At 42.2% G+C, this 14,331-nt stretch overlaps 1 protein-coding gene across 1 annotated transcript in view; it reads right to left on the bottom strand.

Moving 5' to 3' along the window:
- The window catches only part of nid1a (nidogen 1a), a 107,394-nt gene that overhangs the window by 35,436 nt on the left and 57,627 nt on the right, over window positions 1-14,331 (bottom strand). The window contains exons 11-13 of the mRNA XM_041188060.1: window positions 10,932-11,075; window positions 7,410-7,532; window positions 1,184-1,402 (exon numbers count right to left, since the gene is read on the bottom strand). Coding sequence (XP_041043994.1) covers window positions 1,184-1,402; window positions 7,410-7,532; window positions 10,932-11,075 — 486 coding nt within the window. The remainder of the gene's footprint in view (window positions 1-1,183; window positions 1,403-7,409; window positions 7,533-10,931; window positions 11,076-14,331) is intronic.

The raw sequence follows: 14,331 nt of genomic DNA, 5'->3' as shown, positions 1-14,331 counted from the left end.
AATGTTTTAAACAATTTTATTTTCCACAGGATCAACCAAAACTATCTGAAAACAATTATGCTTAAGCTTTCGCTTTGACCATTTGGTGAAGCCTCTCAGCAGGTGACCAGCTAAATGATTTTGTGGGATTTGCCTGCAATTCCACTTCATCTGGCCTGTCGCACTTGCCCCACTTCCTCCATCCCTCGTTAGCAGCTGTGCCTTCAACCATCCAGGTGTGAAGTTCTAAAATTCTCTTGCTAAGCTCCTTTCTGTTTTGCTCTCCTTATTTATGACCCACTTCAAAATCTTTGGCCCAGCTTTTGGTCATCAGTCCTAACAACACTTGCTCTGGCTCATTCTCTGTCTCCTGTGAAGCACCTTGGGCTGATTTACCGCATTAAAGGTGCTAAGCAAACACAAGTTGTTGATGGTGTAAAGCAAACATTGTAATGGGATAATTTCGACATCACTCAGATATTTAAAACATCTCAAACAAATGTCTCCAGTTTCAAACTGGTCATCTTCACAGAATCACAGAACTGTTACAGCATAGGAGGCCATTTGGCTCATCATGTCTGCATCAGCTTTCCAAATGAGCAACTTGCATAGTGCTATTCCCCTGCCTTCTCCTTGTAACTCTGCACATTCCTCCTTTTCAGATAACAGTCTTATTCCCTTTTGAATGTCTCGATTGAACCTGCCTCCACCACACTCTCAGGCAGTGTATTCCAGACCTTAACCACTCGCTCTGTGAAAAAGCTATTCCTCATATCTCATGTTGCTTTTGCTTCCTTTGCCAATTACTTTAAATCTGTGTCCTCTCATTCTCAATTCTTTCACAAGTGGGAACAGTTTCTCCCTTTCTACTTTGTCCAGACCCTCATGATTTTCAATATCTCTATCAGATCTCCTCTCAGCCGTCTTTTCTCTGAGGAAAACAGTCCCAACTTCTCCAATCTAACTTCATAACAGAAGTTCCTCATCCCTGGAACCATTCTCGTGAATCTTTTCTGCACTCTCTCCAATGCCTTCACATCTTTCCTAAAGTGCAGCGGCCAGAACTGGACGCAATACTCCAGCTGAGGTCAAACTAGTATCTTATACAAGTTTAACATAACCGCCTTGCTCTTCTACTCTATTTTAGTGGATCATTTGCATTATTTTATTTTTAATAACTTGATCCAAGAGCACCAATACTTACAAGGGGGTTGCACTCCTTGGCTAGTCCTAGTTCCTGCAATTTCATTACCATTTGTGTCCACACACCAGCAGCTTTCTTGGTTTGAGAGACACTGGACTGGCATATAGTTCCCATGAACATCACAATCGGGGATGTAGTAGCCAGCAGGCCTGTGTCCTCTTGGCTGTAAACTGCTCCGGACACTGTCCCTGTGAAGTTCACATTGCGTTTTCTCAGAGCCTGTTGAGGAACAAATCGGAATTGCAGTGTTAAAAAGTCAGTGCACAGAGAATGGCTCATTAACCAATTTATGACAGGTTAGGATATTTAGGTAAATCAGATACAGAAAATATCTGTGAAAAAACATAGCCTGATCTAACTAATGTTTTCAAACAGATTCATCATTACATTGTTTTCTTGACCCTTAAATCGCTTTCCTTACCAATATAATTCTGTGTCAAGAAAGTTGGCAGGCAGAAAGCACCTGCCAATCAAATCAGCCGATGGAATCATCAAGGAAGGTCCATCTTCCAATCCATTCAAAAGACATCACTCAAGAAAAAAAATAAACAATCCTCAGCTTCCCCAGCCCACCTACACTCTACAACTTCTCTCTGAGGTCCATACTTAGATTGATGACACATGGTTCCTGCTTACCTCATCCAACTCCCCATGCTCAACATCCTCCAATTGGGTATTGAAACACAGACAGTGCCTTGGTTGAAGTCACCAATATTCTGCACCACTGTGGCTTGTTGTCTTTCCTTCTGCTCACCTGCCCTGCCCCCACATCTAATCACTTTGAACAGCTCTCACAGTTCCACTTATACCTGTCTGTCCATTCAGGTCCCAACACACTCTTGAAAGAAAAGCAGGAGAGTGCTCCCTGGTGTCCTGGGTCAATATTTATCCCTCCATCAACATCATTGAAACAGACTGCTGTGAAAGGCATCATATAAATGTAAGTCACTTCATTCTTAAAATTGGCTCATTATGCACCCTTGGTTTCTTCTTCCAGAACTCCATGGCCACCTCTAGGGTGGGCACAGCTTCCTACTCAATTCCGTGCTAATCATTAATTACACATGACCCCTTGGCAACACTGTCTGCGAAGGCATCCGTATGATACCCTACTCCAGTTTTTCAACAGCGACCCATAAACTGTTACTCCACTTTGCAACACCCTGTCCAGCATCAAGTTCTGGGTCAATTACAAATGCCTTTGGTACAGTATTGGGAAAATAAAACCCATCCTCACCAGCTCCCAGATATGAAATTACACAGAGAGACTCCATCAATCTCCCGATAGGCTATTTATCCCCTCAAGTCTTTTCTGCCATTCTATAATGTAATGGCTGATCTACGCCTCAACGCACATTAATTCTATCTTTGCTCCATTTTTTGCCTAACAAAACCTCTTTGCATTCCAATCCAGTGAAGATAAAGATCAATATTCCGTTAGCTATGATTACTTTTTGTACCTATGCGCTTGCTGTTCTTTCAATTGTGGATTCCCCAAATCACTTTAACAGGTAGATGAGGCCTCTAACTGCACCTCAGACAGTGCAGCACTCCACTGTCAGTTAGATTATCTGTTCAAGTCTGTAGTGGGAGCTTGAATCCACAATCTTCTGGCTCAAGAGGTGAGAGTGCTATCAGCTGAGGTACACTGCCAAAACCTCTTACCTGCTGGGGAACATAGGAACAGGAGTTCAAGCCCATCAAGATAAAAGCAAAAAAACTGCAGATGCTGGAAATCGAAAACAAAAACAAAAATATCTGGAAAAACTCAGCAGGTCTGGCAGCATCTGTGGAAGGGAGCACAGTTAACATTTCGAGTCCGCATGACTCTTCAACAGAACTAAGGAAAAATAGAAAAGGGGTGAAATATTAGCTGGTTTAAGGGGGGGGGGGGGGGGGTTGGGACAAGAGAGCTGTATAGAGGGCCATTGATGGGTGGAGATAACCAAAAGATGTCGCAGACAAAAGGACAAAGATGTGTTGGAGGTGATGATATTATTTAAAGGAATGTGCTAATTAAGGGTAGAAAGCAGGACAAGCAAGGTACAGATAGCCCTAGTGGGGGTGGAGTGGGGTGGGGTGAAGGAATCGAAAAAGGCTAAAAGGTAGAGATAAAACAATGGATGGAAATCCATTTATAAATAATGGAAATAGGTGGTTACCCAGACCTCCCTGTCGCTTGCCATTTCAACACTCCACCCTGCTCTCATGCCCACATGAAGCACAATTATCATATATCCTGGCCAGGCACACTGTTAGGTTATTCTCTCCTGCATATGAATCCCCTCCAGTTTCCAGACATGTGGCAGTTTTCATCTTCAACCACAGTCTGGACTGCAGTCATGCTTCCAGTTTACATGTTGTCAAGCTCTGGAACCAATTAACTATTGAGTACACCATTTAACAGGGATTAATTTTTCTCCACTTACTCAGATATAATATTCACTAACTTTTTGCACATGCTCAACGGAGATTTTTTTTCTGTTTGTAGGATAAGAACCAGCATTGTATAATCAAAGCATTAAAAAAATTAGCTGGGACACAGCTCCAAAATATGGTTATAATACACTGGCCCAGATGTGGCTTCCAAAATAACCATTGGTTTAAAGGCATTCAGCATTAAAGATGTATAAACCATCCAGCAACTCGTATCTAGGAAATACCCATTGAAGTGTGAATCATCACCAATTGCTGGATGGTTTTGGATTGCTTCCCTGTCATAGACTTGAAAAAATGGCAGTTTGCCCTCAAACTCCCTGCGAGTTTCACAAAATGGTTGCAGTTTGCACATTACTTATCTGTTACATTCACTGCAGAAAATCAGGGCTGGTACTTAAAGGCCCTTTTAATGAGAAGGTTTATATTCCTGCAATGCCACTCAATTCTCTAGCCCAGGAAGCAAACAATTTAAACTGTGGCATTTCATTTCTGCAGGAAGTAGTAAATGGTTAGTTGTCAACATTTTAGATTCTTTTTAATTGCTTTCCCTTTGTCTTTTTTCTCTTTCTTTCTTGGTTCAATCTTTCTTTCTCTCCATTTCGCTTTCTGTACCCAATTGGACCCCAATTCATCCTCCCTCCCTGTTGTTCTTGTTTATTCCTCAATCATCTAATCTAATTGGTTAATGAGACAGACTGCTGGTTAGTTGTTCATCAAGATCCCAGATACCCCGCTGTCCTCGCCCCATCTTTACCAGCCCTCGCCCCATCTTTATCAGTTCACACTTTCAACTGGTTACAGAAAAAATAATTTGAGCTAAAGGGCGCAGCAAAATGTCTAACAGGGCACGCCACGAGATGTTCCACTCCAGCAAATTCTGTAGCATTAAGTTCACATCTAGAAACATTCATCCACATGTCCAACATTATGGGGCAATAATTCTGCTTGTGTATCACAGTGCAACAACTGAAAACAGTCCGAGACTCATGGTAGCACAAGAACATACTCTTATTGTCAGTCCTGGCTCAGTGGGTAGCACTCTCACCTGACTCAGAAGGTCCTGTGTTTAAGTCATACTTCAGGAACGTGAGCACAACTATCCAGGCTGACACACCTGCACAATACTGAGGGAGAGCTACACTGTCAGAGGTTGCTGCCTTTCGAATGAGACATTAAACCAAGGCCCCGTCTGCCCTCTCAGATGGACATAGTAGATCCCCTGGCACTATTTATTTCACAAAGAGCAGATTGAGTTCTCCCCAGTGTCCTGGCCAACATTTATTCCTCAACCAACATCATTATCCAGAGCTTTATGTATGCAAACTGGCTGCTGCACATCATACATTACAGCAGTGGGCATACTACAAAAAGTACTTAGTTAGCAGTAAAGCGGATTGGGGCATCCTGAGGAGATATATGGTGTGGGAAAAATAAAAGTTCTTTCTTCTTCTTTCTCTATTGCCTTCTCTGGTCAGGAAGTGAGGTGTAATTCAGATTGAGAACCTCACAGAGTGAGGTGAGGGGAAAAGAAGGTGTCCATCTGTAGAGATACCCTCTGAAAAGGAATAATGTCCTGAATGGATCCTTCAGTATTTGGCCAATTCTTCAGTTACATGTAGAAGTCGAACTTTATTCAAAAATAAAGATCCTACTGAGTAATTTGACCTCTCTCACTCCAAACAGGCTTGCACGGAAGGCCTGCTGGTATCTGTTCAATGTTCCAATTTGTGCTTTTAGAAGAATTTTTATGTAATAAATGGCTAAATTCTGTTTTAATGCCTATCTTGTGACACTCTGATACCTGCATTTCATAAAAGTAATTTCTGGCTCATCGCAGAGGACGATGTTAACTTATTGCCCCGAAAAGAAACGTATTTTAAATCATAATTGACTTCACATAAGAGATTTGCATTTTTTACAAGGACTTTCTGTCTGGTTGCCTAATCTGGGGTCAGGATGTGAACTGTGCTGTGTTTGTACTTAAAAACTATTTGACTTTTAACATTACAACAGCAAAGAAATCCCAAGTATTTATGTTTTAAATGTTTGTATCTTGCAACATGTAAGGATGTATCTGTTTGTAACTGATAAGCAAGCATGTATTCAGATGAGTAATGCTCAAACAATATGCAATTCATTAAATTATTTGGCTGATATTATGTATTTGCTGCACAAATTGGGTCTTTTTAAATTGTGGGTTCAACCCCACTCCAAAGACTTGAGCACATGATCCAGGCTGACACTCTAAATGCAGTACCGTGGGAGTGCTACACTCTCAGAGGTGTTGTCTTTTGGATGAGGCATTAAACCGAGGCTCCGTCCAACCGCTCAAGGGTGGATATAAAGATCCTGTTCCTTGGTCATTGACACATGGCTGTTTTTGGGATCGCACTGCACAAACTGGCTGCTGCATTTCTGACATCACAACAGCAAATATATTCCAAAAATTACTTCGTTGGCCAAAAAGCACTTGGGGGTGATTTAAAGTTGAGAAAGACACCACAGAAATGCAAGTTCCTTCTTTCATTGACTTTTCAGAAACTGAATCCAGTTCAGCAGGTAATATACAAACTGAAGTTTAAGGGTTTAATAAGCTGAAAATTAGTGGCACGAGGCAGATTAACATTAGTTGGTACCATTCCAAATCAAAGAACCAGGTGTACTCAGTATATAGTTATCTGCTACATAGCATCTAACTGAATTACCTGGCTAGGCATTTGGGACAAAGAAGTTAAACTGCTTTTCGATAGTTCAAAATGCAAAATATATTGATTCTGAGGTGTCCCAAAGACTTGGACTGACTGGCTGAAAAAATCTATGTCCGTTTGATGGGGTAAATAAGGAAAACTGTTTCCACTGGTATCAAGAGGGCAGGTTTAACGTACTTGGCGAAAGAGTCACAAAGGGGAAATGAGGAGAATTTTTTTTTTAAAAAAAGTAGAGAGTTCTGGTGACCTGGAATGTCATGCCTGAAACTGGAGTGGAAGCAGATTCAACAATAATTTTCAAAAGGGAATTGAATATAACTGAAGAGGATAAATTGCTAGTAAATGGAGGAAAAGCAGGGGAGTGGGACTAATACGATAGCTCTTTCAAGGAACTGGCACAGAAACAATAAGCCGAATGGCCTCCTTCTGCACTATATGATTCTATACTTATGGTGCAGAATTGCAGGAGTCCAGGCTGTATGATGATCATATTGCTGGCGTACTTGGCAAGTTCACCACAGAAGACTGCTGTGCACAGGAGGAAATGAAATAAGCTATGACTTGGAAGCTGGAACTCTTCTAAGCAACAAGACTATGATAAAAATCACACAACTATGCCAAGCTGCTGAAGTAACAGTGTTAACCAGCCATTGTCATTTTTGGCATTATTTATTTGAATACAGAAGTTCTGCAAAATGAAAACTTCATTTAAAAAAAAGACACAAAAAACACACAATGCATCTGACCTTTACCTTTGTGATCTCAAGGATGGAATTTGCTACCAGAAACTGCAGTGACATGGGATGAGGATAACTTTTAAATTAATAAATATTTGAAAGAAAAATTTAGATAGCTATAGGGAAAGAGATGAAGTGGATAAGTATTCTGGAAAGCTGACTGCATGGTAAAATTCTAAAAGCTTATTTGCAATGCAAACACCCAATAATTCACATTTCACACATGATACACAATTTACCAGTACTTAGTGTTCCAATTTAGATTGCTACCATCAAAATTTAGTGTTGCTTTATGAGAATGTGACTAAGTGAAAGTTGAAGTGGGTGAAATCAGTTCCTTACCTATAGGTGTACACTGAAACCCATCACCTTGATAGCCAGGGGAACAGCGGCAACTGAACGATCCAGGCGTGTTGTAGCACTGAGCATATGGATGGCAACGGCTCGGCTGGCATTCATCAAGATCTTGAAAAAGGAAAATGGTTTTGTGTAACTGAAGACATGGGAACACAAGTATGCCATTCAGCCACTCAAGGCTATTCTGATATTAAATTCGATCATGGCTGATCTGCACTTCATCTCCATCTACCAGTCTTGGTTCTGTAACTCTTGCCTAAAAAAATCTATTAATCACATTTTTGACATTTTCCATTGACAATGGTGCCACCCCCAAGAGAGAGAAAGAGCAATCCAAATTTCCATGACCCTTTGTACAAAGAAGTGTTCCTTTAACATCACCTCGAGTGGCCAAACTCTTAATTTTAAGGCTTGGCCCCCTTGCTCTCGACTCCTACACCACCAGAAGAAATAGTTTCTCTCTGTCCTTTAATCACATTAAGCAACTCAATTACATCACCTCTTAATCTTGTGTGCCCAAGGCAAATAAGTCTAATTTAACCTTTTTAGGCTATCAAAACAATCAACGTTGTTACCTCAACAACAATGGGCCCATTTCTCTTAAAACCTATACATTTCATTTTCCATGTACATCAACTAAAATACTGCAGATGCTGAGAATTTAAGATAAAAATAGTAAGTGCTAGAAAAATTCATCAGGTCGGGCAGCATCTGTGGAGAGAGAAACAGAGTTAACGTATTGATTCAAATATCATTCTTCTTTGGAACTGACACGAGTTCTGAAGAAGACGTGAAACATTAACTCTGTCTGTCTCTCCACAGATGCTTCTAGACCTATTGAGTTTTTCCAGCATTTTCTGTTTTTATGTTGGGAGCATTTCTTTTTATAAAAAGCAACATGGCTTGGCATGAATTTCATTAAGTCACAGCAACACTACCCTTGGCTCCTGTTAGTAAAAGGAAGTCCCACATGACAACAACTTTACAGAAACATGGATATCAGCTGTTCTGAGCTCGTCACAGAATTATACAGCATCAAAGACACTCAGTCCAACCTGCCGGTGCTGGCTCTTTGGTAAAACTATCCAACTGGATCAACTTCCTCGCTCTTTTCCCATAACACCGTAAGAGCTTCCTTTTGAAGTATTTTTCCAATTTTCTTTTGAAAGCTACTTTCGAGTCTGCTACCAGCAGCCTTTCAGGCAGCACATTTGTGGTCATAACAACTCGCTGTGTAAACAAACACCTCATCTTCCCTCTGGTTCTTTCACTGATTATCTTAAATCTGCATCCTCTGTTTACTGACTCTCCTGCTAGTGGAAACAGTTTCTCCTTATCTACTCTATCAAAACCCTTCCTAATTTTCCTTTAAGCCTCTCTGCTCTAAGAAGAACAATCCCAGCTTTTCTACTATCCTCACAACTGAAAAACCTCATCATTGTCTTCCTTCCTGTGCTATTTAGTTCCACTGCACCAATATTTGTTTACTTGTCCCATTACCATTCTCGTTTGCCTTGCACAATCATCCTTTTTAGTATTTAATCACTCCTGCCTTCCAACTCTTATCATCAACCTTCCCTACGTTCTTTCCTTTGCCTGCATCTTCCTTTCCCAGGTTCTGCACCTACTTATAAATTGTTAAATCTCTATCATCTCCTAGTTCTGATGACAGATCATAGACCTGAGACGTTAACTCTGTTTCTCACTCCACCGTTGCTGCCTAACCTGTTGGATGTGTCCAACACTTAGTTTATATTTCAGATTTACTGTGGGAAAAATGACATGAGGTAAATGAGCCATGATCTGTTTCAAAGGTGGAGTAGGCTTGACAAGCCTGCTCCTGTTTCCTATGCTCCCAGTATTTTGCTATTTAGTCCCATTTGGCTCAACTGTTTGGTGAATCCATTCTTTTGGATTCATTTACGGGATGTGGGTGTCGTTGGCTAGGCCAGCATTTATTGCCCATCTCTAATTGCCCTTGAGAAGGTGGCGGTGAGCTGCCTTCTTGAACTGCTGCAGTGCCTGTGGTGTAGATACACCCCAGTGCTGTTAGGGAGAGTCCCAGGATTTTGGCCCAGCGACAACAAAGGAACGGCAATATATTTCCAAGTCAGGATGGTGAGTGGCTTGGAGGGGGGACTTCCAGCTGGTGGTGTTCCCATGTATTTTCTGCCCTTGTCCTTCTAGATGGTAGCGGTCATGGGTTTGGAAGGTGCTATCAAAGGAGCCTTGGTGAATTTCTGCAGTGCATCTTGTAGATGGTACACACTGCTGCCACTGTTCGTCAGTGGTGGAGGGAGTGAATGTTTGTGGAAGGGGTGCCAATCAAGTGGGCTGCTTTGAACAGGGTAGTGTTAAGCTTCCTAAGTGTTGTTGGAGCTGCACTCATCCAGGCAAGTGGAGGGTATGCCATTACATTCCGGACTTTGCCTTGTAGATGGTAGACAGACTCTGGGGAGTCAGGAGATCAGTTAATTGCCACAGGATTCCTAGCCTCTGACCTGCTCTTGTAGTCACAGTTCTTATGTGGCTAGTCCAGTCCAGTTTCTAGTCAATGGTGGCACCCCACCAGGATATTGATAGTTGGGGATTCAGTGATGGTAATGCTATTGAATGTCAAGGGCCAATGGTTCGATTCTTTCTTGCTGGAGATGGTCACTGCCTGGCACTTGTGTGGCACGAATGTTACTTGCTCCTTATCAGCCCAAGCCTAGGTATTCTCCAGGTCTTGCTGCATTTGGACATGGACTGCTTTGGTATCTGAGGAGTCATGAATGGTGCTGAATATTGTGCAATCATCAGCGAACATCCCCACTTCTGACCTTATGATAGAGGGAAGGTCATTGATGAAGCTGCTGAAGATGGTTGGACCTAGGACACTATCCCGAAGAACTGGAACTGAGATGGCTGACCTCCAACGACAACAACCGTCTTCCTTTGTGCAAGGTATGACTCCAACCAGCGGAGTGTTCACACCTGATTTCCATTGATTTCGGTTTTGCTCCTTGATGCCACACTCAGTCAAATGCTGCCTTGGTGTCGAGGGCAGTCACTCTCACCTCACCTTGCGTTCAGCTCTTTTGTTCCTGTTTGAACCAAGGCTGTAATGAGGTCAGGAGCTGAGTGGCCATGGTGGAACCCAAATTGAGCATCAGCAAGCAGGGTATTGCTAAGCAAGTGCCGCTGAATAGCTGTTGATGACCCCTTCCATCACTTTACTGATGATCAAGAGTTGGGCTTCTTATTAATTATTAATACAACAATGCATTACTTTCACTCTTAGAACCCTTTAATAGCCCTAAAAAGGTTGTGCAAGAAGAGATTTTGACCTCTCTCAAATGGGCCTGTGGGAACAGTATCTGCAGATGCCTGAAAACATTCTGGCCTGCCCAATTCTCAGGATGACAGTGTAAAAATATCTGGCCTGTCCCACCTCTCTACACCTTTGATTTATACACACATTCAGGAAGAAATTGACAACACTTACTGAAATAGGATGTTACATACCGACACAGGACTTCCCATCCCCAGAGAAACCAGCTAAACAGACACACATGAAGTCTGAGCCACCAGTGTAAATACAGCGAGCACGGTCAGGTGAATCACAGTTGTGGGTTCCAGTTTGGCAAGGATTGTTGGGACGCTGAACAGCTACAAGAATTAAAAACAGGCAACAGTTAACATTTCATTACTCATCGGGGAGAGGAGAGTTTTCTACTCATCAACTTTAGCAATGAAAAAGGAGGCAGCAAAAGTTTGGATTTCTATAGTGCCACTAACATAGTAAAATAATCCGATGTACCTCACTGGAGTAAAAGTTTGGTCAAAGAGGTAGTTCTAAAGAGCGATTTAAAGGAGGAGGAGCGATGAATAGAGAGGCAGAGGAAATTCCAGAACCGAGGCTCTTGGCAGCTGAACACATGGCTGTCAATGGTGGAACAATGGAAACCAGCAATGCACAAGAGGCCAGAAATGAAGGAACATAGATATTTCAGTTGATCGTAGGGCTGGAGGAGGTTACAGAGATAGGGAAGGGGCAAGGCCATGGAGGGATCTACAGTGAAACCCCTTTATCCAGTTTATACTTTATTTAAATAAGCAGCATAAAATCTTGCGGCGCAAGATTTAAATGCTCGACAATAAGTTACAAAAGTGACTGCGAAAACCACATTGCTTGTAACATGTTTTGGGCCTGTACATTGTAAAATTAAGATCCTCTTAAAGCCTATTAGACTAAACCAAATTGCAGTCAGTTTTTTTTAATCACTACAAATTTTGTTTTGAATTTAAATCAAAGCTGGAACAATGAGCATTGAAAGAAAGGTTTGGAGGGTGGAGAGATGTCTGTTTCAAGGCAAAGAAATGTTAAGCATACAAATGCTCCAGAAAACACCAAAGTATCAGACACGCAAGAGTCAAAGTGTATTTGAAGTTCTCCACCCACACTCACATATGATTTCAGCAGCTGAATAAGATACTGAACAGATTAAGACAGGAAGTCAGGGAACGGGGGCGGTGGGGTCAGGGGATCTGAGGGGCCTGTGTGTGGTGTGCAGAAGGAAACTTGTTCTGGGTTCGACTTTACATTACTTCAGAATTTGGCACTTTTACATCTGAGCATTGGCTCAATCTACACAGTACATTCATCTTTATACAAACAGGCAGTTCACAAGTTTTATTAGTTTAAGGTCCAAATACCCAATCTCTGTTTGTTACTGTGTTATCATATAACTAGGATTTGTTCAATGACTCAGCTCAGTTTATATACCTCAATCCAAAACCCACAACTGTTGGATGAAACAACCAAAAAAATTTGGCCAGTATTTCTTTACTATTATAAAGGAAAAAAAGGCAGCATCTCTATCCAGTTAACCGTGTCTTTACACTGTCCTGATGGTTTAGGTGATTGATGCAAAACTCCCAAGGTGGATAGACAATCTAGCTTTGACTACCTGACTGTGTAGAGTTAGCTCACCTCAGCTGAAGCAGTGAGAAAGATGCAATCAGCTTCAAAGGATGAGGAATGGATACCAAAAAGCCGGAATTCTTTTTAGGGAATAGATAAGCTTGGCAGATGTTGGGGTGTAGGGGTTGGCAGACGAGAGCAGGGGGAAAAAGAAGGACAGGGTGGAGAAGGTGTGCAGGGAGAACAAATTAGGGCAGGGAGCAAGGTCGAGTTTGGAGAAGATGTGATGGCATGACCAGCAAGGCGGCTGGAAGAGAGAGATGAGGGGTGAGGAGTGGGAGGGGAGGCAAAATCCATTCTTTCCCATGACCAATTCTAGCCTGATTATTTCCTTCGCTTTTCACTCATTATCTATTTCTGTTTCAATTTATTAGAATATCAAAACATTACATCAAATGTTTATTTTCAAAAGGACTGAATAATTTTATCATGGATAAATTATCTTGATTGGTGATATTTCAGCACATGGTCACTCAGGTTTCAGATGACAAATACATGACAAACATTTTTCCTGCTGTGCATTATGCTGCATAGGGAAGTGGTGAGTGAACAGGATTAAACACAAGCTGCTGCCATTTTAATGGTGCCACATCTGCCAGGCATGTGTGCAGAGTGGCAATTCATATAAAATCAGAGCTACGTGTATATCTGCTTCATTTAACTCACGTTTGAAGTTCTGGCCCTTGGACTGGCTCTGGGGCAAAATTGTGAATCTATAAAACAGCCCAAAGAACAATCTCTACTGGCTGACTGTCAATCTCAACTCCACTTTCCCACCCAATCCCCATACCCTTCGATTCCCTTAGTGCCCAGAAATCTATCAGTCTCAGTCTTGAATATGCTCATCAACTGAGCATCCACAACTCTCTGATGCAGAGAATTCCAAGATATACAACCCTCTTAATGAAGAAATGTCTCATCTCAGTCGTAAATGGCTAGCCCTTTATCCTGAAACTATGCTGCACCCCCCGTTGAGAATCTCTGAGCAGTTCTCGGAACATTCTAGGATGTTATTGTTGTATTATCTCTTTCGAGATTAACTCAAACCAAGTTGAAGGGCAGATATGGAGGTTGAATATAGAACTTTAAAGGGGGTTGTCAAAGCTTCAGCTTTACATGTGCTAACCGACTATGCAAGAGAACTGAATCATTTGATATTGCATCACTTCCCGCTGTTAAGAAACTCAGATACTTACCTTACTTTGAAGTTTGGAGGTCGGGAATGCCAGGCCTCTTGCGCATGCGCTGGCCAGCAAACAGCTGCACATGCGCAGTTCGGGGCTTTTTCTTTCTCAGGTTCTTCAGGCCAGAGACCAGCCCTGCTTGCAAGTAAAAAGAGAAAACGGCACCAAGAGGCAAGTCAGATTATCTGGAGGGAATGCCATTGTAACAGTGTGTCCCAGGGAGCAGGACATGGGAGGGAGACAAGGAGAAGGCCTCAAACCAGGGAGGGGACCAGAGAGATGCCCTAAAAGCCAGTCACAGACAAGGAATAAAAGCCAGGGAACAGGAATAGGTCCCTTAAATGACCTTAAAGAAAGAAGCAGAGTAATACGCTCCGAAGTCAAGAGCGAGCTGCAGGGAGCAGGCTTTGAACGAAGTGGGTTTGAGAGGAGCCCTGAAGATCTGAAGGTTGGTGACTCTGTGCTGCGGACCGTTGAGGCAGAGGTACCCCTTTGGAGCAGTGGTGTTCTGCTTGGTACAGCCAAAGATCTGAGATTGTGTGTAGAAAGTGAAGCTTGAGTGTACTCGGAGATCCAGGGAAAAAGAATCTTGGAAGACAAGATTGAAACTCTGCAAGGTGGGTCATTGTTGAAGACAACCAAGTGGGAGTGACTTTTGAAGAGAATTCTAAGGTGAGATCTTCAGATGTGGAGATTGGAAACCCTTGTGGGGAAGACAAAGTTTCAGTGAAATTGTTTTATGACAAACGTCTGGGTG

Source organism: Carcharodon carcharias, chromosome 5 (assembly GCF_017639515.1).
Source record: "Carcharodon carcharias isolate sCarCar2 chromosome 5, sCarCar2.pri, whole genome shotgun sequence".
Classification (NCBI taxonomy): Eukaryota; Metazoa; Chordata; class Chondrichthyes; order Lamniformes; family Lamnidae; genus Carcharodon; species Carcharodon carcharias.
This window is presented reverse-complemented; position numbering and strand designations above follow the sequence as displayed.